Source organism: Corvus moneduloides, chromosome 1, assembly GCF_009650955.1.
Source record: "Corvus moneduloides isolate bCorMon1 chromosome 1, bCorMon1.pri, whole genome shotgun sequence".
NCBI classification, from domain to species: domain Eukaryota; kingdom Metazoa; phylum Chordata; class Aves; order Passeriformes; family Corvidae; genus Corvus; species Corvus moneduloides.
The window spans coordinates 763,390-789,831 of NC_045476.1; the positions used below are offsets into that span (position 1 = coordinate 763,390).

Consider the following 26,442-nt stretch of genomic DNA (forward strand, 5'->3'; position numbering starts at 1 on the left):
GCACAGCCCCACCCAGATCCCAAATGAAGCCACTGAGCAGGGCTGGGCCCGGCCCCGAGCCCGGGGAACCCAGGGGTGTCAAAGGCAGGGGAGCAGAAGCCCCCACAGGGATGGAGCCAAGAATGGATGAGAATGAACTCCAGCCAGGAATCCACGAGGTCCCCCAGCTGCTAAAATCAGGGATGCTCCAGGCCCCTGAGCCATCCTACCAGCCATGTCCATGGGTTTGAAGCACAGGTCCCTCTCCTCTGCTGACCAGGAGTCATTGCGATCCAGGAACTCTTTGTAGGACATCTCCTCATCCATGATTTCTCCTGGGAATACTGACACGGGAGAAGAAAACCACCCAGTCAAAAGCCAAACATTAAAATATTTTAAATGGATCGCTGCACCATGTGACACTGGGATGTGACATCCCCAGGTAAGAAGGACTGGCAGCCAAATCAGAGACGATAATATTCATTTTTTACTGTGGCTCTTCAAATACAAGCCACAGAATAATGGGGATTTCTGTGTCCTGATGCACATATAAGATCAAGAAAGGACGCACATGGAAGTGCTCCAGTTGTACAAAAGAAACAAAACCATAAGTCCTGAAGCTTTAAACAGGACAAACTCAGTGGAAAGGCTCAAAAACAATACCCAGACTAATGACTTTTAGCTTTATTTTCATTTTAAGGAGGCCTGAATTTGTCAACTCTTCTGTAGACATTAAAGTTTTAAACTGGCTCCAGTTTCCTCTGGAAAGAAATGCAGAAATATTTACAGTGACTCCTTCTCTCACCCCCCGTACAACATTCTCTGCTCTCCTGCCAATACATCTCTTCGTGCTTTCAGTATTTTTACCTTCGTGCTTTCAGTATTTTTACCTTCACTTAGGCTGCAACACCTGCAAGCCTGGAGCTCAGGAGAGGAAATTCATCACAAAATACCCCTGACTACAACCTTTAATTCAGTGCAAAACTGCAGTTAATAAAAACAACCCCAATGGTAAGGCACAGAGGGAGCAGAAGGGAAGAATTCATTAAAAACATGACCTTGCTCTGTAAAAGCAACAGCCTGGAGGTGCCCGGCAGGCTGGGAGCTCACAGCAAGGCGGGCAGAGATCCAACTCCAAAAACTCTAATAATAATAATAATAATAGTAATAAAGTGATTGAGAAAGAATGAGATGAAAAATGGCTTTTGTGGGGTTTGGGGTTTGTTTTACATCATTAAACAAGGAACAGCCACCAGTACAAATCATCAGTGGGTTCAACAATCGCTCAGAGAGTTCGGGTTTAGAAGAGCAGGGGGGGATTCCTTGGAACTTGAAACATGTCCAAGCCTCTGACTAGGGGTGAATTTTAAATATTACTTCTAATTCATCATATCATTAATCATATTAATTTAATTATAATTTAAACAAGTGAAATGATAATACATTCCACAATAATATATTGCAAAATTTATATATGTGATAAATAAATGTAATATATAAGTGTATATGTATGTATATATGTAATATATAAGTATATATATGCTATATATAAATTATATAGCATATATACTATCTATACTATCTATACTTTATATTTTATGTTTTCATGCATGTTATATTATCTAATATATATTGCAATATATATTTTATACTGCATCATTTATATATTTTCATGTGGTTTATATTATATTTTTATACATTATATAATTTTTATATATTTATAAATAGATGTAAATTATAAATTATATATCATTCTATATATTTTTAATTTATAGACACACTGACATATGAATATGAATATAAATATATATGTATATAAACACATAAATACATATGAATAAAAATGAATATGAGTAATGATTAATATAACAAATCTGAATATTACTTCCAGACAGGCCCTGGAGCTCTAAACGCCGCTGTGGCCCCGGGGTGTGGCCCCTGTGAGCTCAGGGCCGTGTGACACTGTGTGTGTGTGACACTGCGTGTGACACTGTGTGTGTGTGACACTGTGTGTGTGTGTGACACTGTGTGTGTGTGACACGGTGTGTGACACTGTGTGTGTGTGACACCGTGTGTGTGTGACACTGTGTGTGACACTGTGTGTGTGTGCGACACTGTGTGTGTGTGACACTGTGTGTGTGTGACACTGTGTGTGTGTGCGACACTGTGTGTGTGTGACACTGTGTGTGTGTGACACTGTGTGTGACACTGTGTGTGTGTGACACTGTGTGTGTGTGACACTGTGTGTGTGACACTGTGTGTGTGTGCGACACTGTGTGTGTGTGACACTGTGTGTGTGACACTGTGTGTGTGTGACACTGTGTGTGTGTGTGACACTGTGTGAGTGACACTGTGTGTGTGTGTGACACTGTGTGTGTGTGACACTGTGTGTGCGACACTGTGTGTGTGTGTGACACTGTGTGTGTGTGACACTGTGTGTGTGTGACACTGTGTGTGTGTGTGACACTGTGTGTGTGACACTGTGTGTGTGACACTGTGTGTGTGTGTGACACTCTGTGTGTGTGTGACACTGTGTGTGTGACACTGTGTGTGACACTGTGTGTGTGTGCGACACTGTGTGTGTGTGACACTGTGTGTGACACTGTGTGTGTGTGACACTGTGTGTGTGACACTGTGTGTGTGTGACACTGTGTGTGTGTGTGACACTGTGTGTGTGTGACACTGTGTGTGACACTGTGTGTGTGTGACACCGTGTGTGTGTGACACAGTGTGTGACACTGTGTGTGTGTGCGACACTGTGTGTGTGACACTGTGTGTGTGTGACACCGTGTGTGTGTGACACAGTGTGTGACACTGTGTGTGTGTGCGACACTGTGTGTGTGTGACACTGCGTGTGACACTGTGTGTGTGTGACACTGTGTGTGTGTGACACTGTGCATGTGACACTGTGTGTGTGTGACACTGTGTGTGTGACACTGCGTGTGACACTGTGTGTGTGTGACACTGTGTGTGTGTGACACTGTGTGTGTGACACTGTGTGTGTGTGACACTGTGTGTGTGTGTGACACTGTGTGTGTGTGACACTGTGTGTGTGTGACACTGCGTGTGACACTGTGTGTGTGTGACACTGTGTGTGTGTGTGACACTGTGTGTGTGTGACACTGTGTGTGACACTGTGTGTGTGACACAGTGTGTGTGACACTGTGTGTGTGTGACACTGCGTGTGACACTGTGTGTGTGTGACACTGTGTGTGTGTGACACTGTGTGTGTGTGACATTGTGTGGGTGTGACACTGTGTGTGTGTGACACTGTGTGTGTGTGACACTGTGTGTGTGACACTGTGTGTGTGTGACACTGCGTGTGACACTGTGTGTGTGTGACACTGTGTGTGTGTGTGACACTGTGTGTGACACTGTGTGTGACACTGTGTGTGTGACACAGTGTGTGTGACACTGTGTGTGTGTGACACTGTGTGTGTGACACTGTGTGTGTGTGACACTGTGTGTGTGTGACACTGTGTGTGCGACACTGTGTGTGTGACACTGTGTGTGTGTGACACTCTGTGTGTGACACTGTGTGTGTGTGACACTGTGTGACACTGTGTGTGTGTGACACTGTGTGTGTGACACTCTGTGTGTGTGACACTGTGTGTGTGTGTGACACTGTGTGTGACACTGTGTGTGTGTGTGACACTGTGTGTGTGTGTGACACTGTGTGACACTGTGTGTGTGTGACACTGTGTGTGTGACACTGTGTGTGTGTGACATTGTGTGTGTGTGACACAGTGTGTGTGACACTGTGTGTGTGTGCGACACTGTGTGTGTGTGACACTGTGTGTGTGACACTGTGTGTGTGTGTGACACTGTGTGTGTGACACTGTGTGACACTGTGTGTGTGTGTGACACTGTGTGTGTGTGTGACACTGCGTGTGTGTGTGTGACACTGTGTGTGTGTGACACTGTGTGTGTGTGTGACACTGCGTGTGTGTGTGACACTGTGTGTGACACTGTGTGTGTGTGACACTGTGTGTGTGTGACACAGTGTGTGTGACACTGTGTGTGTGTGCGACACTGTGTGTGTGTGACACTGTGTGTGTGACACTGTGTGTGTGTGACACTGTGTGTGTGTGACACTGCGTGTGTGTGTGACACTGTGTGTGACACTGTGTGTGTGTGACACTGTGTGTGTGTGACATTGTGTGTGACACTGTGTGTGACACTGTGTGTGTGTGACACTGTGTGTGTGTGACACAGTGTGTGTGACACTGTGTGTGTGGGCGACACTGTGTGTGTGTGTGACACTGTGTGTGTGTGACACTGTGTGTGTGTGACACTGTGTGTGACACTGTGTGTGTGTGACACTGTGTGTGTGACACTGTGTGTGTGTGACATTGTGTGTGTGTGACACTGTGTGTGTGACACTGTGTGTGACACTGTGTGTGTGTGCGACACTGTGTGTGTGTGACACTGTGTGTGACACTGTGTGTGTGTGACACTGTGTGTGTGTGTGACACTGTGTGTGTGTGACACGGTGTGTGACACTGTGTGTGTGTGACACCGTGTGTGTGTGACACAGTGTGTGACACTGTGTGTGTGTGCGACACTGTGTGTGTGACACTGTGTGTGTGTGACACCGTGTGTGTGTGACACAGTGTGTGACACTGTGTGTGTGTGCGACACTGTGTGTGTGTGACACTGCGTGTGACACTGTGTGTGTGACACTGTGTGTGTGTGACACTGTGCATGTGACACTGTGTGTGTGTGACACTGTGTGTGTGACACTGCGTGTGACACTGTGTGTGTGTGACACTGTGTGTGTGTGACACTGTGTGTGTGACACTGCGTGTGACACTGTGTGTGTGTGACACTGTGTGTGTGTGTGACACTGTGTGTGTGTGACACTGTGTGTGTGTGACACTGCGTGTGACACTGTGTGTGTGTGACACTGTGTGTGTGTGTGACACTGCGTGTGTGTGTGACACTGTGTGTGACACTGTGTGTGTGTGACACTGTGTGTGTGTGACATTGTGTGTGACACTGTGTGTGACACTGTGTGTGTGTGACACTGTGTGTGTGTGACACTGCGTGTGACACTGTGTGTGACACTGTGTGTGTGTGTGACACTGTGTGTGTGTGACACTGTGTGTGACACTGTGTGTGTGACACAGTGTGTGTGACACTGTGTGTGTGTGACACTGCGTGTGACACTGTGTGTGTGTGACACTGTGTGTGTGTGACATTGTGTGGGTGTGACACTGTGTGTGTGTGACACTGTGTGTGACACTGTGTGTGTGTGACACTGTGTGTGTGTGACACTGTGTGTGTGTGTGACACTGTGTGACACTGTGTGTGTGACACTGTGTGAGTGTGACATTGTGTGTGTGTGACACAGTGTGTGTGTGACACTGTGTGTGTGTGACACTGCGTGTGACACTGTGTGTGTGTGACACTGCGTGTGTGACACTGTGTGTGTGTGACACTGTGTGTGTGTGTGACACTGTGTGTGTGACACTGTGTGTGTGTGACACTGCGTGTGACACTGTGTGTGTGTGACACTGTGTGTGTGTGTGACACTGTGTGTGACACTGTGTGTGTGTGACACTGTGTGTGTGACACTGTGTGTGTGACACTGTGTGTGTGTGACACTGCGTGTGACACTGTGTGTGTGTGACACTGTGTGTGTGACACTGTGTGTGTGACACTGTGTGTGTGTGACACTGCGTGTGACACTGTGTGTGTGTGACACTGTGTGTGTGTGTGACACTGTGTGTGACACTGTGTGTGTGTGACACTGTGTGTGTGACACAGTGTGTGTGACACTGTGTGTGTGTGACACTGTGTGTGTGTGTGACACTGTGTGTGTGACACTGTGTGTGACACTGTGTGTGTGACACTGTGTGTGTGACACTGTGTGTGTGTGACACTGTGTGTGTGTGACACTGTGTGTGCGACACTGTGTGTGTGACACTGTGTGTGTGTGACACTCTGTGTGTGACACTGTGTGTGTGTGACACTGTGTGACACTGTGTGTGTGTGACACTGTGTGTGTGACACTCTGTGTGTGTGACACTGTGTGTGTGTGTGACACTGTGTGTGACACTGTGTGTGTGTGTGACATTGCGTGTGTGTGTGACACTGTGTGACACTGTGTGTGTGTGACACTGTGTGTGTGTGACACTGTGTGTGTGACACTGTGTGTGTGTGACATTGTGTGTGTGTGACACAGTGTGTGTGACACTGTGTGTGTGTGCGACACTGTGTGTGTGTGACACTGTGTGTGTGACACTGTGTGTGTGTGTGACACTGTGTGTGTGACACTGTGTGACACTGTGTGTGTGTGTGACACTCTGTGTGTGTGTGACACTGTGTGTGTGTGTGACACTGCGTGTGTGTGTGTGACACTGTGTGTGTGTGACACTGTGTGTGTGTGTGACACTGCGTGTGTGTGTGACACTGTGTGTGACACTGTGTGTGTGTGACACTGTGTGTGTGTGACACAGTGTGTGTGACACTGTGTGTGTGTGCGACACTGTGTGTGTGTGACACTGTGTGTGTGACACTGTGTGTGTGTGACACTGTGTGTGTGTGTGACACTGCGTGTGTGTGTGACACTGTGTGTGACACTGTGTGTGTGTGACACTGTGTGTGTGTGACATTGTGTGTGACACTGTGTGTGACACTGTGTGTGTGTGACACTGTGTGTGTGTGACACAGTGTGTGTGACACTGTGTGTGTGGGCGACACTGTGTGTGTGTGTGACACTGTGTGTGTGTGACACTGTGTGTGTGTGACACTGTGTGTGACACTGTGTGTGTGTGACACTGTGTGTGTGACACTGTGTGTGTGTGACATTGTGTGTGTGTGACACTCTGTGTGTGACACTCTGTGTGTATGTGACACTGTGTGTGACACTGTGTGTGCGACACTGTGTTTGTGACACTGTGTGTGTGTCACATTGTGTGTGTGTGACACTCTGTGTGTGTGACACTGTGTGTGTGTGACACTGTGTGTGACACTGTGTGTGTGTGACACTGTGTGTGTGACACTGTGTGTGTGTGTGTGACACTGTGTGTGTGTGACACTGTGTGTGTGTGTGACACTGTGTGTGTGTAACACTGTGCGTGTGACACTGTGTGTGTGTGTGACACTGTGTGTGTGTGACATTGTGTGTGTGACACTGTGTGTGTGACACTGTGTGTGTGACACTGTGTGTGTGACACTGTGTGTGTGTGTGTGACACTGTGTGTGTGTGTGACATTGTGTGTGACACTGTGTGTGTGTGTGTGACACTGTGTGTGTGTGTGACATTGTGTGTGACACTGTGTGTGTGTGACACTGTGTGTGTGTGTGACTGTGTGTGTGTGTGACTGTGTCTCTGTGTGACACTGTGTGTGTGACACTGTGTGTGACACTGTGCGTGTGACACTGTGTGTGTGTGACACTGTGTGTGTGACACTGTGTGTGTGTGACACTGTGTGTGTGTGTGACACTCTGTGTGACACTGTGTGTGTGTGTGTGACACTCTGTGTGTGTGTGACACTGTGTGTGTGTGACACTGTGCGTGTGACACTGTGTGTGTGTGACACTGTGTGTGTGTGTGACACTGTGTGTGACACTGTGTGTGTGTGACACTGTGCATGTGACACTGTGTGTGTGTGACACTGTGTGTGTGACACTGTGTGTGTGTGACACTGTGTGTGTGTGACACTGTGTGTGTGACACTCTGTGTGACACTGTGTGTGTGTGTGTGACACTGTGTGTGTGTGACAGTGTGTGTGTGTCACTCTGTGTGTGTGTGACATTGTGTGTGTGACACTGTGTGTGTGACACTCTGTGTGTGTCACTCTGTGTGTGTGTGACACTGTGTGTGACACTGTGTGTGTGTGTGACACTGTGTGTGTGTGTGACACTGTGTGTGACACTGTGTGTGTGTGACTGTGTGTGTGTGTGTGTGACACTGTGTGTGTGACACTGTGTGTGTGTGTGTGACACTGTGTGTGTGTGTGACACTGTGTGTGTGTGACACTGTGTGACACTCTGTGTGTGACACTCTGTGTGTGACACTGTGTGTGTGTGTGACACTGTGTGTGTGTGTGACACTGTGTGTGTGTGACACTGTGTGTGTGACACTCTGTGTGTGACACTCTGTGTGTGACACTGTGTGTGTGTGTGACACTGTGTGTGTGTGACACTGTGTGTGTGTGACACTGTGTGTGTGTGTGACACTGTGTGAGTGACACTGTGTGTGTGTGTGACACTGTGTGTGTGTGACACTGTATGTGTGTGACACTGTGTGTGTGTGAGACACTGTGTGACACTGTGTGTGTGTGACACTGTGTGTGTGTGTGACACTGTGTGTGTGTGTGACACTGTGTGTGACACTGTGTGTGTGTGACACTGTGTGTGTGACACTGTGTGTGTGTGTGACACTGTGTGACACTGTGTGTGTGTGACACTGTGTGTGTGTGACACTGTGTGTGACACTGTGTGTGTGTGACACTGTGTGTGTGTGACATTGTGTGTGTGTGACACTGTGTGTGTGTGCGACACTGTGTGACACTGTATGTGTGTGACACTGTGTGTGTGTGTGACACTGTGTGTGTGTGTGACACTGTGTGACACTGTGTGTGTGTGACACTGTGTGTGTGTGACACTGTGTGTGTGTGACACTGTGTGTGTGTGTGTGACACTGTGTGTGACACTGTGTGTGTGTGACACTGTATGTGTGTGTGACACTGTGTGTGTGTGACACTGTATGTGTGTGACACTGTGTGTGACACTGTGTGTGTGTGACACTGTATGTGTGTGTGACACTGTGTGTGTGTGACACTGTGTGTGTGTGACACTGCGTGTGTGTGTGACACTGTGTGTGACACTGTGTGTGTGTGACACTGTGTGTGTGTGTGTGACACTGTGTGTGTGCGTGACACTGTGTGTGTGACACTGTGTGTGTGTGTCACTCTGTGTGTGTGTGACACTGTGTATGACACTCTGTGTGTGACACTGTGTGTGCGACACTGTGTGTGTGTGACACTGTGTGTGTGTGACACTCTGTGTGTGTGTGACACTGTGTGTGTGACACTCTGTGTGTGACACTGTGTGTGTGTGTGTGACACTGTGTGTGTGACACTGTGTGTGTGTGTGACACTCTGTGTGTGACACTCTGTGTGTGACACTGTGTGTCACTCTGTGTGTGTGTGTCACTGTGTGTGTGTGACACTGTGTGTGTGTGACACTCTGTGTGTGTGTGACACTGTGTGTGACACTCTGTGTGTGTGTCACTCTGTGTGTGACACTCTGTGTGTGTGTGTGACACTGTGTGTGTGACACTGTGTGTGTGTGTGTGACACTGTGTGTGACACTCTGTGTGTGTGTGTCACTCTGTGTGTGTGTGTGACACTGTGTGTGACACTCTGTGTGTGTGTGTCACTCTGTGTGTGTGTGTGACACTCTGTGTGTGTGTGACACTCTGTGTGTGACACTCTGTGTGTGTGTCACTCTGTGTGTGTCACTCTGTGTGTGTGTGACACTCTGTGTGAGTGACACTGTGTGTGTGTGTGTGACACTGTGTGTGTCACTCTGTGTGTGTGTGACACTGTGTGTGTGTGTGACACTGTGTGTGTGACACTGTGTGTGTGACACTGTGTGTGTGACAGTGTGTGTGTGTGTGTGACACTGTGTGTGTGACACTGTGTGTGTGTGTGACACTGTGTGTGTGTGACACTGTGTGTGTGACACTGTGTGTGTGACACTCTGTGTGTGACAGTGTGTGTGACACTGTGTGTGTGACACTGTGTGTGTGTGTGACACTCTGTGTGTGACACTCTGTGTGTGACACTCTGTGTATGTGTGTCACTCTGTGTGTGTGTGACACTGTGTGTGTGTGTGACACTGTGTGTGACACTCTGTGTGTGTGTCACTCTGTGTGTGTGTGACACTGTGTGTGTCACTCTGTGTGTGTGTGACACTCTGTGTGAGTGACACTGTGTGTGTGTGTGTGACACTGTGTGTGTGTGACACTGTGTGTGTGTGTCACTCTGTGTGTGTGTGACAGTGTGTGTGTGTGACAGTGTGTGTGTGTGACACTGTGTGTGTGACACTCTGTGTGTGACCCTCCCTCCGTGTGTCCCCATTCCCGGCCGTTCCCAGAGCTCCCCTCAGCAGGCCCTTCCCAGCTCAGCCCGGGAAAGGCAGGAGCTTTCCGGGGTTTTTCAGGTGCCTGTGAGGGTCCCACGGAGGGAAGGGCCACGTGCTCGGGGCCACAGCGGTGCTGGCACCGCGTCCCCAGTGCCACCCTGGGCAGGAGCGGGCCACGGGCTCTGCCTGCCCCTGTCCCAGCGTCCAGACCTGTGTGTCCCACAGCAAGAACCCACCCAGTTCCACCAGAGCAGCGCTGGGCTCCAGCAGGAGCTCACAGGTGTCCAACAGAGCCTCTAAAGGTGCTGCTCCAAGAAATCCACAGCCAATGCATTTCTCACGCTTACACGCACTCGAAGGCCAGAGGCTGGGAATCAAAGGCTACTTCCAGTAAACACAAGATCCTCCACTCCTTGGCTCCCACGTAAACACGACCCAGAGCAGGCACTGCAGCCCTGCCCTTGAACACATCGAGCCCCGAGCACGTCTGGAGCTGCTCCCCCTCCTGAGCAGCCCTGCAGCTGCTGCAGCCCCCAAAGCAGCGGGGTTTGGCACGGGGACGCCGCTTTTCTGCCAGTGGCTTTTAGCTTTTATTCTGCTAAATGACTCCGTTTGCCATGGCTGACTTCAGCAGGAGCAGACAGAGGTTCCCAGGCCAGGGTTACACCAGCTCTGCCTGCCCTGTGACAAAGGAAGGGGGACACCAACCCCCCATGTGTCCCGTGGAAAATCCAGCCTGGGCAACGCTGCCTGAGCATGGAGCAGCTAGAAGGCTGAAAATTAAAGGAGAAAATGTTTTATTAATATTTTATTTGGTAATATAATGTAATTTTGGTAATATTTTATTTAGATTTGCAAAGTGCTTTGGAGATAAAGTGCCACTGCAATGTGTCAAGAGACATTATTATTATTTACCATTACTTATGGTACAGAACAGCAAGAGATTTAATTAGATTCCATCCTAAATTCCTCTAGACAGGAGCCTGTCATTTGCGTGTCTATAAAACTATCTAAAGCAAAAAAAACCCCAGAGGATACTAAAAGTCTTTGACAATGTGAGGAAGAGCCTGGGAGCAGTTAAAAACATTCAAGAACTTCTTCAAAGATGATACTATGATATTATGATATTATGACATTAACTGAGTGCTGGTTGGACCCACACTGAGGCTGATGGAGAGCTTGACCCACTGCTTGAACTCTAAATATTTGAAACAAATCTATTTGTTAGCACTAAAAACACGTTGGCATATTGGCATGATTACAGATTTCACAGGAAAGGACATAAAATTAGGGTCAGAAAGGTAAACCAGAAGAACCCCCTCCACTTTGGGGGTTTTTCAGTAGCCAGGTTGTGTTCATGCCTTTAAGTACAGAGGCGAACCCCACCCGGGGCTGGAGAAGGAGGGAGCAGCAGGAGACAAAAGGAATTGTAATGGGAAATATTTCCATGTGACATCAGATGAAACCAAGTTGAGCAAAACTCTGTTTGCAAGCGCTGAGCTCCAGCAAAGCCCCAGAGCTGGCTGGAAGCTGCATCAGGAGCAGTTGGGAGCTGCCTCTGCCAAATCCTTCGAAATCTAAACCCAAGACTGGAATATTCTTCACACAATATTTTCACAACAGATGCAAATTAAAAACCCAAACCAGCCACTGCTTCCCAGCAGGAATCCCAGTGCAAGGAGGGATCCAGGCAGCTCTGGAGCAGGGAGAGGCTGGAGCAGGGCCAAGCCTGGATCAGCCACCGCTCCCTGGGCCAGCCAGGACCGAGCTACCCCTGCCAGAGCCAGGACAACAAAGATTTCTGGATCCCAGTCACCATCAGCAAAAGCCCCTCTGCTATTCCCAAAGTGTTTTCCAAGTTGTTTGCCATAAAGTGGACACTAATTTGTCATCCCCACCCCATCCCAGTACTCAGTTTCCCCTTATCAAGCCAGGAACACAAAATGTGATCTCAGAACAGGGTCCCAAGGACTGGGAAAAGAGGATGCTTCAGTTCCAAACCCAACCTCCCCAAACACATGTTCTGCCTCTGACCTACCAACCAAAGACACAAAAGCAGCAAAAAGGAGAAGCCAAACTCTTCCACGGCCCAATGCTGCCAGTGCCTGCGGATGTGCATCGGCAGCAGATAATGCACTGCACACAAAATGCAAATCTGACAGATCCCACAGACCTGTAAAGCAATTTTAGCAAGTATTAAAGCTGGCTGATAGCTGAAAATCCGGTTACGAGCCCTGATAATATAAACCAGTGTAGGATTAGAGCTTACAAAGTCTTGCTTAAAGGAAAAAAAGACCATTAACAACGTACTTACAACGCAAACTTGCTTCTGAAAGTAAAAATAAGGATCCCATGCAAGTAGCACCTTCCCTGCACTGATCCCAGGGCAGCACGAGGGTGGAACATTTAGCAGGGCTGCTGACGGTGTCGAATTGTTTGTTTGATCATCTCTCTGCAAAGGTCAGCACGGTCACATCAACCAATTCACAGCTAATCCAGCCAAAAGTGCCCTTCTGGCCACCTCCCCACCGTGGGCGGCCTGCTGGGCTCGGACCTGGGGCAGGACAAGCTCCTGGAGCCGCTGTCACGCAGGACATCCCACGGGGAATGTCCAGGCAGGGCTCTCCGAGGAGAGGATTATGTGCTAAAGCCTTTTCGCTGCAGGAGATGCTAATCTTGGGAGGTCACTGGCCAGGACCTCCAGCTCGGGGTTAAGTATCTTCAAAATTAAGGAGTGAGCAGCCAGGAGAGGGCCCTGCCAGCTCCCAGCAGGGAAAATGGGGAAAGGGAGGCTTGGGAGCTCCATTCCTGCAGGGGATCTCACAGGGAATGTGCCCAGATCACCCCTGGGGTGGGTGCACCTCTCACGGAGGCAGAGTTGGCCTCGCTGGAATCACCACAAAGAGCAGAAGCTTTATCAATCATGCCAGGAAACTCCCATCTGTCTCCAAGGGAATGGAAGTCCCGCACACACACATCCCCCTCTGCAGGGTGGGGTGTCTGCAGCCTTAAAAAGGAGCTTCAGAACCAGAGTCGGGGAATGGTTTGGGTGGGAAGGGACCTTAAGGATCATCCAGTGCCACCCCTGCCATGGGCAGGGACACCTCCCACTGTCCCAGGCTGCTCCCAGCCCCAGTGTCCAGCCTGGCCTTGGGCACTGCCAGGGATCCAGGGGCAGCCCCAGCTGCTCTGGCAATTCCAGCCCAGCCCCTCCCCACCCTCCCAGCCAGCAATTCCCAATTCCCAATCTCCCATCCAGCCCTGCCCTCTGGCACTGGGAAGCCATTCCCTGGCTCCTGTCCCTCCAGGCCTTGTCCCCAGTCCCTCTGCAGCTCTCCTGGAGCGCCTTTAGGCCCTGCAAGGGGCTCGGAGCTCTCCCTGGAGCCTTCTCTTCTCCAGACTGGACGCTTTAAGGATTCTACACGAGATTTAGACTTGTTTTGGGAGCTCTTGGTGCCTGTGTGAGGAGCTGCCTGTGCTCAGGACAGTCACTATCAGGAGCAACTTCTGATTCCCATCTGAGGGGTTCATGGGACCTTTGCCTGCATGTCCTGTCTCATTTTTAGGCACACACTCCTTCAATCTGCTGCTCAGTGGTGTTGTACAGGATGAGACCTACCTGGAGCATCAGGTAAAAACCCTGACAGGCAGCCAAGACATTCCAGGGTCTCCTTCCCTTGCTCGGGACATTATTTCCAGACATTATTTAGGGTAAGAGAGGCAAAATCCTCACCTGAAAGGTCGCAGGGTACCTCCCCCAAGATGCTCAGGCTCCCTTTGTGCCTGCTGGCTTTGGAGCAAACAGGGAGTATCTTAAATATATCCCCTCAATATTTTATCATCAGTCTCATCATCTTGTAAAATGAAATATTGTCTAGTTCAGTTCAGAGTGAAGGGTCTGAAAATCCCTGTGAGTGAGTTTTGCAGACAAGCTTCACTAATCCCCAAATCTAAGGGATAAGCACAGACAGGAACTACATGGAAGAAGATGTCACCCAGCCACCCAAAGGGAGGTTGCACATTTTTATCCAAGAGGATAAGAGCTCAAGATTCCAAGAAGTTTTTGCATTTAAAGAGTATCTAAAGCACTAAGCTGGCAGCCCTGACGGAGGACAGTTCACCCAGAGCAGAGCTGTCAAAGCTGGTTACCTCCTCCCTTCCCTCTTGTCAAACTGAAATGCAGCAACTCCATTTTATTGAAAACTGAAATCTGAGGGGACTGGACACTGGGCAGGTTGGCCAGAGAGGCTGTGGGGTGTCCAGCCCTGGGGATAGCTCCAAACCCAGCTGAGCAGAGCACGAGCAGAGTCTGCTTTCCCTGCTCTGGGCAAAGGTGTCATGCTTAGGATGTCAGAGGTTCCTTCCAGCCTCCTGAGCCTTCACGGGCTCTTCAGATTCAGTTTTGGAGAAGGAGATACCTCAGGGTTTGCAAAGTTTAACTCCCAGGGGCCAGTGCTGAGCCCAAAACTGGCTGAGGTTACACAAAATACTTCAACTTCATAGAATGTCAGAATGGTTTGGGCTGGAAGGGACCTTCAAGATCATTTCATTCCAACCTCCCACTGTCCCAGGCTGCTCCAGCCCCAGTGTCCAGCCTGGCCTTGGACACTGCCAGGGATCCAGGGGCAGCCACAGCTGCTCTGGGCCTGCCCACCCTCCCAGGGAACAATTCCTTCCCAATATCCCATCCATCCCCGCCCTCTGGCAGTGGGAAGCCATTCCCCTTGTCCCGGCACTCCAAAGTCCCTGCAATGAGAAGCAAATTAAATTCCACCACTGAGTTGGATGGGAAGAAGAAGATCAGGACTCTATTAAGAGCCCTCAAGAAACTGCAGGGCACTTCAGAGGGTGCTGACAGCTCCACAAGGGTTTCACTGCTCTCCCTCTGAAATCCCATGCGGTTACATAATCCCGAATGCTAAAAGGGCTCTGTGCGTACGACTGTCAGAACCCGTATCTCCAAACTTCAGAGATGCAAAGTCAGTAACTTGAAAGTTCAACACAAGGTTCATCCTTTCCCTTGTAAAAAAAAAAATGCAGTTGCTACAGTTTCTTGTGCAGCATTTTCCCTTCCTTACTTCTCCTTCCCAGAGGGAATTTTCCGGCAGGCAGCGAGTGCTCTGTAATCAGCTGGGAGGCGGAACCACGGAGGTGCACAGAGCTCCCACCTCCCACCCTCTGCTCTAATTGCTCCATGTTTGTTCTGCTGCTCCTGCTTCCCGCTGGGAATGTCAGCTGCTCCGGAAGTGAGTAATCCTCAGCACAGCTCGGATTTATCCCTCAGCATCCCAGACCATGGGACAGCACAGCTCCCACCTCGCCAGACCCCCACCCAGAACCACCCTCGACAGACCCCTCATCTTTTAATAACAGAGGCACCTGAAGCTCTATTTTTAAACAGAAGACTCACTAAAGACTTATTTCCACAGCGCTGGGAGCTGGAGAGGGACTGGGGACAAGGCATGGAGGGACAGGACCCAGGGAATGGCTTCCCAGTGCCAGAGGGCAGGGCTGGATGGGAGACTGGGAAGGAATTGTTCCCTGGAAGGGCAGGGAGGTCCTGGCACAGGGTGCCCAGAGCAGCTGTGGCTGCCCCTGGATCCCTGGCAGTGCCCAAGGCCAGGCTGGACATTGGGGCTGGGAGCAGCCTGGGACAGTGGGAGGTGTCTCTGCTTGGGCTTTTTGCTTGGTTTTTCTCAGCCAAGTGGTACAACTAAGGCAGTTCTTCTGTTTCCTAAAGCCACGAGCCTTCTGCACATCCTTGGCAGGGAATATTTCAATCCACAGCCAGGCAAAACCCCCCAAACCTGTTCAGCAGGCCCAGCGTGAGGTGCAGGTGATACAGGAACATCTGTAGGCAGGGAAACCCCAGAGCAACAACACCAGGACTGAGCCAGCTGAATCCCTCCCCACTCCCTGGCCTTGCATCCCACCTCGGAACTGAGGAGAAGAACCCACAGGAAGGTCTGTGGACACCCTGCCCTGGCTGCCTTGCCTGATATGCATGAAGTCAAAATTAGATCAATTCTGAGGCAAAAGACTCAGAGCGAGGAGTGGGCACACGAGGCCTGTCCAAACCCCATTGTGCTGGCACAGGGGAGAGCCCCAGAGATCCCAAAATCTTGGAATCATCCAGGTTGGAAAAGCCCTCCAAGGCCATGGAGTCCCAGCTGTGCCCAATGCCCACCTTGTCCCCAGCCCAGAGCCCTGAGTGCCACCTCCAGGTGTTCCTTGGACACCTCCAGGGATGGGCACTCCAAACCTCCCTGGGCAGCCCCTGCCAAGGCCTGAGCTCCCTTTCCATGGGGAAATTCCTGCTGCTGTCCACCCTGAGCCTGCCCTGGCCCAGCCTGAGGCCGTTCCCTCTCCTCCTGTCCCTGTTCCCTGCCAGCAGAGCCCGACCCCCCCGGCTGCCCCCTCCTGTCAGGGACTTGTGCAGAGCCACAAGGTCCCCCCTGAGCCTCCTTTGCTCCAGGCTGAGCTGTGAGCACCAGCTGGAGCCTCTCCTCCTCCCTGTCCAGCCTGGCCACAGCTCCTGAGCACGGAGATCTCACAGCCAGGAACACAAAGGGCTGGGAGTGACGTGACAGAGATCCCAAGAGACAAAACCTTTGTGTAAAATAAGGATCACCTGCACGTCCATGAAATCTCCCACCGAGCTGTGCTGCTTTAATGCCCTACAGAAGGCTCCTGACTCCCACAGCAGCCTGGAAGGAACTCCGAAGAGTTCTGGGGGGAATTACAGCCCCCCCATGCCCAGTGCCACCCCGGAGAGGGACAGTGTGTCCCCTGTGCTGGCCCACAGTGACAGTGCAGTCTGCAGAGGCAGCTGTGACCCGCGGGGCTGTCAGCCCGCGTTCCGAGCTGGGAACGGCTATGTCCCCTGAAAGGGCTGCTGCCAAATTTAACCAGCTTTATCCTGATTCAGGGAATGCTCCAGTTCAAACGCTGCATTATGAGCTCCTCCGTAGGCCAGAGGCTGGAGCAGATCTCAGCCGTGGCACTCGCTCACGCTGAGGAGTCTGCCCGTGCTCCACTTTAATCCAGGGTCAGGAGAAGTGCAGGACACTGCAGAGCGGCAGCCCTGGAGAAGAGCAGAGGCAGCAGAAAGGAACCAGTGTAAGGGCTCGTTCAGCAAAGGTCACTGCTGAGCTTGGTGCTCAAACCCTTCAAACAGGGATACAGGGAGACAGGAATTGCCACCCTGGAGGGGTTTTCAAGGAAGGCAGGTCTGGAAGTTCCTTTCCCCCAGGAAAATGGAAGTAGTCTCTGGAACAGGGACACAGATCTCCCCATAGCCTCTGGAGAGGGGGGAAGGATGAGCAAACATTACCTGACACACACCAGAGTCAGAGAAGGAACGCAAGAGTTTGGAAGGTGGGCAGGACCTGCATGAGCAGGAGCAGCTGTAATGGAGCTGTGAGCTGCAGAACGTGCTCTGGTACCTCCCAGGCGAGCGGTGACTCCCTGGGGATGAGGAGCAGAGGACTGGCACAGGTTGCTCAGACAGGTTGTGGATTCCGATCCCTGGAAGTGTGCAAGGCCAGGCTGGACAGGGCTTGGAGCAACCTGGGATAGTGGAAGGTGTCCCTGCCCATGGCAGGGGTGGAACCAGATGGATTTTAAGGTCCCTCCAACCCAAACCATGCTACGATTCTGTGATTCTACTCTTGCTCAGTAAGAGGCCCAGGAATAGCCTCCAGTTCAGCCAAGATTCTGGGCTGGTACCAGACACAGTTCAGGGAATCCTGAGCTGCAGCCTGGGGTGATGCCAACACCTGCAGAGGGTTCAGGACACCACAAACACAGAAGAGCAGCCAAACCACCATCTGCTGCCAGTCTGCATACAGGACTGGGACTTGCAAAGTGCCTCCTGCTCCCAGGAAATCCAAGAGCCACAGAGTGGATTAAAAAAAAATGCCTGAGGTATAAAAAGTCAGCAAAATTCCCAAATGAAAATATCCCCTACTTCCCACTGCTGATGATCTGCTACCTCCTGTTGAAGAACGCAAACCTTCCCTAAGCTTTATCCTTCTGAGACCCAACCACATGTACCCAAACTACCATAAAAAGTAAATCTGCAGATTTCTCTTCAGCTGAACACAAAGTGCTCCTTTATCTTCAGATCCTAAGGCAGCCCAGGATTTCTCCTCACGCTGTGCCCACACCAGACAGACCAGCGCAGCTCTGTTCTCTCCACAGGCTGATATCTGAGCTGTCTTTCCAAGGGTCAGGAACATACCACATGTTCCCCACGTCCCCAGACTGTTTCCCTCATCCTGGCCCTCCCAGGAGCAGCTGGAGCAGCACCAGAGCCCAGCTCCCACAGCCATCACTCCGGCAGGACACGGCCGACGCTCCCCGCGCTGAGCCACGGCTGCTCCGAGCTGCTGCAGCCCCAAATCCTCCCCTGACAACATCCAAGAGCTGAATTCTTTTTTTTTTTAATGCAATCAGGGCCAGAGAAGAAAACAGAAATACGTAAAAGCAGCACTTACAGTCTCTGCTGGGGATCACGAGCTCCGAGTGTGCTCCTTTGAGAGTCACTGTTTACAGAACCACGAAGGAGAACAAGGTCCACACACCAGCTCACTCGATCCACTAACAGCACTTCTCAAGAGCTATTTTCTCTGACTGAGGAGGGCACAAAACTCTTGACTCTTCTCAAAACTTATGGCAAATAAAATACATGAAGAAAACCTCCTCACTGCACCATGCTGTAGCTACACCTCGTCCGCTGCCTCCTCAGACTTTTATCACTCCAGCTGCTTCTTTCTGGTTGTGTCATTACTTGTTCTAGCATCTTTTAATGAAATGGGTTACAAATGAATAATGCTTCACTCCCCTAGCCCAGAGTGGTGCCTGCCCTCTCCATCACCTGGGAACACCCATCCCCATCCTGGAGCTCCCCTGGGTCCCAGGTGCTGATCCCTGGCCTGGATGGAGCCTGTGCTCCAGCCCTTATCAAATGATAAACACCAGAACTAAAGCAGGCAAGGGGCCGAACCCTGCAGCCTCTTGTGCACCATCTCCCCCTCCATTTCACAGTCTTCCTCCTTCTTCCAACCTTCTCTTATCTCCAGTAAATGAGAAATCCTTTTCTTTTGGCTCCTGCACTTCGGTGCTTGTAAATCACTGTGCACATAATCTGGGGAGCTCTTAAATCTCTCTGGCTCTAAGTCCTTGCTTCCATTTTTATTAATTTCTTCCTTTTCTTCCAGACGCCTAAAAGCATTGGACACAGCCTCCTTGGAAATGGTCTGTGAATGTCTTTCCTATCCACACAAATCACTTCCCTCCACTAGTTTTGTAGCACTTCACCTTCCCAACAGATTTAACTCCTGCCATCCCTGACTGCCAAGATGAATTTAAATTTATTGCCCTTTTCTCCCTCCTGCTCATATTTTTATTGCCTAAAAACAGCCAATTCTATCCTATTCCTTGTTTCCCCCCTTTCCTCACCCAGCTGTCCTAAGGGAAACCATGCAGCAGCTCCATGATTAACCCTTCTCTTTAGTTCAGAACATCCCAACTCCTTAGTTCAGCTTGGGAGCCAACACTTGCCCCAAGAGCTGTCAGTGAGGAAGCCCCTCTGAAGGAATTATAAATATGCAAGGAGTGTGGCAGCTCTGGATAACATCCCTGTAATCCTGCCCCACGTTCCGCCACACGGTATCGGCAATTCCAGCCCGGAATCCCAGCATTTGATTGCTGCTTGGATGCAAAATGCTTCATTTCTTTTGACCTGCACATTTTGGCACTTGCACTCTGCTTCACGTGAGAGGAGCCATTCAGAAGTGACAATATTTACTGTCACCCTTGAAACACACAAACACACACACATATATACATCTGTATATACTCATACGTATTTTTTCTCCTCCTTCCTGGATCCCACCTGTGGGTGCACAGCCACAAAGCCCCCCCCACGTGTTTGTTGTGCAGAATGAGATGGTGATAATGGAAATAAGGGCTTAAAAGAGCAAATTTCCCTTCAGCACTCGAGTGCTGTTTGTTTGTGGCTGCGATTCCAGCAGCCCATGTTCACACACATCGCCCTGACCTACTTTCAGCTTTCCCAATCCTGTGGCAGAGGCAGCGAGGAGCTCGCAGGAGGAATCAGAAGCAGTCAGGAGAAATCTCTCTGCCACGTTTGTAATAGAGTTTTATGGCCATTAATTCCAGCTAGTGTCAAACTAATGACACAAGGGACATCAAAGCATGAAGGCATTTACATAATACCGGAAGAATCTACAATTCTATTACTGTTTATTCAGGCAGCTTCTGCTTGAGAAGGAGGAAGATGACACGCTGTCTGTGCTCTTTTGAAATCATTCTAATTTACAGCCCTGCAGAGAGGCAGCCAGTTTTCTAGGAATTCTTTAATTCCTCACTAAGGAGTTTCTGATGTTTTGAAATAAACCCTGCCAATTTGATTTTCCTCTGGAAATCTAACAAATAAAGTGCTTTTATTCCTGTGGTCGAGCCCTGAGACACCGAACCCGGCGTCTGAGGGAGCAGCTCACCCCAAAGCAGGGCTGCTCCGGCGGAGCTCCCACCCAGCCACCACGGACACGGGGGACAAGGCAAACAAACCAGGGGCTGTTCCTCAGATCTGTGCTCTGATGTTGAACTGTCTCACCCAGATGGAGCTGACAGAGCGGGGCCGGGGCCGGGAGCTGCGGCAGAGGCACGGCGGTGCCGCGGTTTGACGGTGACGCGAGCGGACGTTTCCAGGGTTCTGGGAGACGTTGCCGGCCTGTGCGGCCCCAGCACTGAACACCCTGCAGGGCACGGCTCAGCCAGCCCAGACGAGTCCCCTGGCTCGGGCTGGGGTTGGGAAAAGCACAGCAGAGCACACCAAGTGCGACCTTCAAAGCCAGCCAGACCCTGCCCTGTGCCCCAGGCACGGATGAGAAGGTGCCACCGACAGCGCTGGGAGAGGGTCTGGTCACAGGTCAGCTGTGGGTGACTCCAAAGTACACCAGCAAGGGACAAAAAATCCTCAATCCCCGCCCTCCAGGTCCCTTTGGGGGTATGGTTTCAATTTGGAATTCACCACCAAAGAGATGAGCATTGAGAAGAAAACCCTGGAATAGTCTGGGTGGGAAGGGACCTTAAGGATCATCCAGTGCCACCCCTGCCATGGGCAGGGACACCTCCCACTGTCCCAGGCTGCTCCAAGCCCCAGTGCCCAGCCTGGCCTTGGGCACTGCCAGGGATCCAGGGGCAGCCCCAGCTGCTCTGGCAATTCCAGCCCAGCCCCTCCCCACCCTCCCAGCCAGCAATTCCCAATTCCCAATCTCCCATCCAGCCCTGCCCTCTGGCACTGGGAAGGCATTCCCTGGCTCCTGTCCCTCCAGGCCTTGTCCCCAGTCCCTCTGCAGCTCTCCTGGAGCCCCTTCAGGCATTACTGAACCTGCTCTTGGCTCTGGTTGTCTTCAGTTCACGGAGGTTTAATGCTGAAACCTCCTGACTTTGGCAGGACTGGAGACATTCCCAAGACAGAAAAGCAGCACAAGACTCAGGAGGTAAAAAATGGATGTGACCCCTGTGACCAGCAATTCTAAAATCACCACAAGAAACACAACTGCCAGTTGAAACCACTCAATAGCTCATTTATATTTATATTTATACTTACATTTATTTTTTTTTTTATTTTTTTAATGTGCTCTTAGCTGAAAGTCTGCCCAGGGAAATCTCATCTTCCTCAACTCTCAGCTACAAAACGGGGCAACTCTAATTTGGATCTTTCCATGATTATTAGGTTCCTATTCATATTGAATCTGAGATTGTCTCTGGTAGAATACAGAACTGCACTAACTACCTGAAACTTCCAGTGATACACATAAAATTGCAGATTTTCCTTTTTTTTTTTTTTTTTAAGCAGAGTCAGTAATTTTGGTCGGAAAACTGAGACATGGAGGCCCTAAAATCTTGCAAAACTGCCCATGAGCGACATTTTGAAAGAGAAGTTGTTTGCATCACTGGGAAACAGGAGAGTGTTAACGTAGGAGATGGAACACCACAGATTTTCCAGACAAACCATGGAAGGCTTGACGAAGCTGAAAGCAAAGTATTTTTATCTGTAGCCAGGGGAAATGTTAGGGAAAGTGGAGACACAAGGAAATGACACAAAGGTAAATAAAGAGCTGGCTAAGTGACAAGTGGCAAGGCAATGTCAAAAGGGGAATTCTCTTCCTGGAGGAAAATAACCAGTTATTAGAGTGTGAAGATCGGGAAGCCAAAATAACCCTTGCTTAATGTTTTCATTTTTAATCTTAGAAATCAAAAACTTCGGATGAAATTAAGCTAAAAGTTTCTCTTCTCAGAGAAAATATTCTGCCTGCACATCTCAGGACCCAAGGAAGCAGCCCAGCTTCTGTTACCTGCACGTGCTGGAGGTACAGATCAGAGGCTGCTGCCCAGTGATCAGAACCACCCTGGAGTTCGATGATCCCTGGCTTTCCCTTCCAACCCAGGATATTCCCATTGGATGATTTCTCTTGGCAGATTTCATTCCCCAGCCCGGCACCAGGATGGGAGATTTGGAAGCACAAAAAGCTGGGCCCCAATTAAGGCAGAACTTGTGGCATCCTATCAAGAGCCAGACACCTCCATCCCTTCTCCTGTGCCAAATCCCATTAACAGGGAATGTCACAGAGCCATTACAGCCTGACCCACCCCAGCCCTGCTGCTCCCACTGCCCCTGTTGGGTTGGGAAGCAACCATTTTAATGGTTGGCTCAGGAAACCTGAGTTCTCCCCCCAGCCTTCCCACAAACTCACCATGAGCACCATTAACTCCCAGTCTTCCCCCTGGAGCTGGGAAACAGCCATCTAACATGGCAAGCCTTGATGTGCACAGGTAAAAAGGGACTCCAGAAGAATGAAATGTTCTTTTTCAGTCCTTCAGTCATCTCTGAAAGCCAAGTCACTGCTGAATCCCCAGCAGTTCAGGAAGATCAAGGAAAGACAGTGACTTGGGCCAGAGTCTGGTTTTTCAGGAAGCCAGACCAACCTGAGGGCATGGAAAATACAACTTCACAGAATCACAGAATATCCTGAGTTGGAAGGGACCCATGGGGGTCATCAAAGGCCAACTCCTGGCCCTGCACAGCTTGAACTTGTCACAGGGAACCACAGGAAATTCTCTTTGAGAAGAGACAGATCAAACCCCTACAGCTCCACAAGTCCCTGACAGGAGGGGACACCTGGGGGGGGGTCGGGCTCTGCTCGCAGGGAACAGGGACAGGAGGAGAGGGAACGGCCTCAGGCTGGGCCAGGTGGGACATCAGCAGGAATTTCCCCATGGAAAGGGTGCTCAGGCCTTGGCAGGGGCTGCCCAGGGAGGTTTGGAGTGCCCATCCCTGGAGGTGTCCAAGGAAGGGCTGGACGTGGCACTCAGTGCTGGGGACAAGGTGGGCATCGGGCACAGCTGGGATTCAGTAACCTTGGAGCTCTCTTCCAACCTCAACAACTCCACGATTCAGTCAGATGCAGTGTGCTCTCAGTGAAAGGAAGAAGGTTAAACAGCATCATAAGTTACGTGACAGAACAAAATCAAACATCCCTCCCAGATATTTTTTGGGGGGTGGTGAACTGTGTTTTGCTCATGTCCTGCAGTCTCCTGTCACTTCTGTGCCTTGCCAAGTCACTTCTAATTCCAGAGGTGCCTCCAGCATCAGTTGTCCACAGAAACATCCACAGCCCTAAAGTTCCAGAACTGCTCCCAAGGGAGCTGTTAATCCTGCACCACTTAGCAGGCATTGATTAATGCCAAGAGAAACAGGGATCCTGCCTGGTCACCTCCAGGAAGGAGCTTCTTTTGCCTTCCACTGCTGCTAAAATCAAGGGACAGGTTTATGGGAAAAGCCTCATCCTCCAACACAGAAATCGCGATCCCACCTCGACCGGTGCAGCAGGAACGAGCAGCTGCAGGTGAGGAGGGACCAGCTCTGCCATACTGAGGTGAGCCTTTACCCGCCAAATGGAAAAGAGGAGCACTTAGAAAAACCATCCAACACGGCATTTCCCACCATTTCCAAGGGCAGGGTGAGCCTGGCTTGCAGCGTTATCCCACGGGAGAGGAGACTGTTCCAAAGGGACCAGGCACAGCTCCCTGGGCCGGGAGAGGATGAGATCCTGAGCATCCCTCACACATTATTTCAGAGTCTTATAACTCCAGAAAAAGAGCAAAGCTTTCCTGTTCTGATACTGATTCAGCAGGAATTCAGGAAGGTTTTATGCCACACTTGCCAAAATCCGGAGTGTTTCAGACACACCAACTCCACACAAGGTGTACTCCGTATTTCATGGGTCAGAGCTGGAAATCAGCTGCAGAAATTGCACCAAATAGCAGCCCAAAGGCGAGATTGCTGCTGAAAATATCTATAATTTGTATTTCAGGGACCTGCTCATGCAGGACTAAGAGAGCTGAATTTGCTCAGACCCTTTCCAGGAAGAGCAGTTCTGTGGGGTTTAACGAGGAGGCACCACAGCCTCGCTCAGCATTTCAGAGTTTCCCTTTGCTCAGCCACTCAAAAGCTGCCCTTGCTCCAAGGTGTAGATTTGCTCTCAGTCCCAACCACCAAAGAGCTCCTGAGCAGCCTCACTGTACCCAATATGTTCCTTAACTATAAAATATTTTCTTTCCAAAACAAGGCCCCAATAATCCACGATTACCCCGGTACCAACCCACCCCGCAACGAGAACGCTCGATAACAACAGCTGGGGTGCAGCTAGAAAAGATAAAATGCACAATATAATCAGCCTTACCCTATTTGCAGTGATGGGACTGAACTGGAAGAAGATTAAAGAGCTCAGGCCTCCGAGGGAGCCACAAGCAGAGCCAGGATTAGGGAAGTTTCCTGTCCCCAGGTTCAGATTTAGCCCGTGTCACACGACCTCTCAAAGCCACTCTGCCATCCCAGCACACGACTCTTCCCGAAGGTTTTGTAAGCAGGATAAACCCCCACTAAATCCGTTCTTACAAGCAGAACCCCAGCTTTAGAAGAGGAATAAAAGGTGGGGAAGGAAAGTTGAAAAGGGAGAGCCCAGCCTGGAGCAGCATTCCAGGCACAACCCCACCTTGCCGAGGGTCCTGCCGCGGAGCGGTTCCGATGGAGCTCCCGCTGGGAATGGGATCCAGCAGCTCCCAAACCCTCCTCCCCACCCCTGCAGATGGGAGATGACTGAACCACTGCAGAGTTCATTCCCTGCTGCTTTGTGCTGTCAGCCCAGGAGCTGATCCCTGGAGCTCGGCCCTCCAAGGCAAATATTTACTCAAGTGATCAGAGTGTCAGAGATTAACTCCTATCGTGAAGCCAAACAACAAACCCCACCTAGCAAAAAGGTAATGATAAAATATTTAGGTTAAGCTTAATTTTTTGTGTCTTTTACAGTGCTGCTGTTTATTTTCCTCTGACAAGCCTCTCACTGAAATTCCCTACGTTTAATCTGAAGGATCACTGCAAAGACTCTGCAGAGCTACTGGACTAAGCAAGGGAATAAACATGATGTTGTTTTAAACACTGAAGAAGGGGGGGAAAAAAAAGTATCTTTTTAAGCTGCAGTTAAGTTCCAGAGACACAAATTAGAGGCAAATTGGGTAATGCAAGTGCAGGATAACAGCAGGGCTCTGGGTGACGAGCAGGGAAGGTCAGTTAGTCCCGCTTGTCTGCAGCACTCAGACTCTGTCTCTCTTATTCCTGCCTCAAAACCTCCTGAGAACACCCGGAGTTTAAAAAGGCTGCCTCATTATGTGCCCAGAAACACTGCAGTTCTGCAGAAACACAGTTCTGAGAAATGACAGGCTGATTTTGTGTAAAGGCTGACGAGCTCAAAGGCTGGGCACAGAAAAGGGTTCACATTTTCCAGGAGGTCTCAGCCTGCACAGTTCTGCAGCACCTCCCCAAAGCAGGAGGTTTAAGTGCACTAACAACATACTAAATCCAAGGTACAAGCTCCAGAGTTCATGGCTTGAATATTTTAAGTCCCAGCTACTTGTTCAGGAAATTCAAGCCTTGGAGGACCCCATTAATTCACTCAGCTGTCAGATCCTTGCTAGAACAACTCCTGAGCACGCTGCAAAACAGAAAGGGCTTGTATTCCCAGTTTTTAAACCTCACTAAGCCTCCCTGCTAAGCTTTTAATAGACTTCTCAACATATGTATGACTTCATTATAATCCTTTTAATTTCCTATTCAGTGAGCCAAGCCAGGGACATCCCACCTCTGAAGCGAAGTCTGAAACAAAAAAGTGAAAAGCCAAGCAGCAGGTTGGTGGGGAAGCACCATCTGAGAGAGACACAGCACGAAAACAGCATTTTGTATGCAGAAAAGGTCCCTGCTTTTCCCTGTAGCCA

At 50.2% G+C, this 26,442-nt stretch overlaps 1 protein-coding gene across 13 annotated transcripts in view; it reads right to left on the reverse strand.

The window, feature by feature from the left end:
• Positions 1-26,442, reverse strand: part of MAP4 (microtubule associated protein 4) — a 156,909-nt gene that overhangs the window by 63,216 nt on the left and 67,251 nt on the right. For 12 of the 13 annotated variants that reach the window (XM_032103298.1, XM_032100029.1, XM_032100863.1 and 9 more), the window contains one exon: positions 210-323. In XM_032103298.1, the coding sequence (XP_031959189.1) occupies positions 210-323 (114 nt within the window). Of the gene's footprint in view, positions 1-209; positions 324-12,391; positions 12,674-26,442 lie in introns of those variants that run through there. The other variant, XM_032102510.1, reaches the window with a different exon arrangement.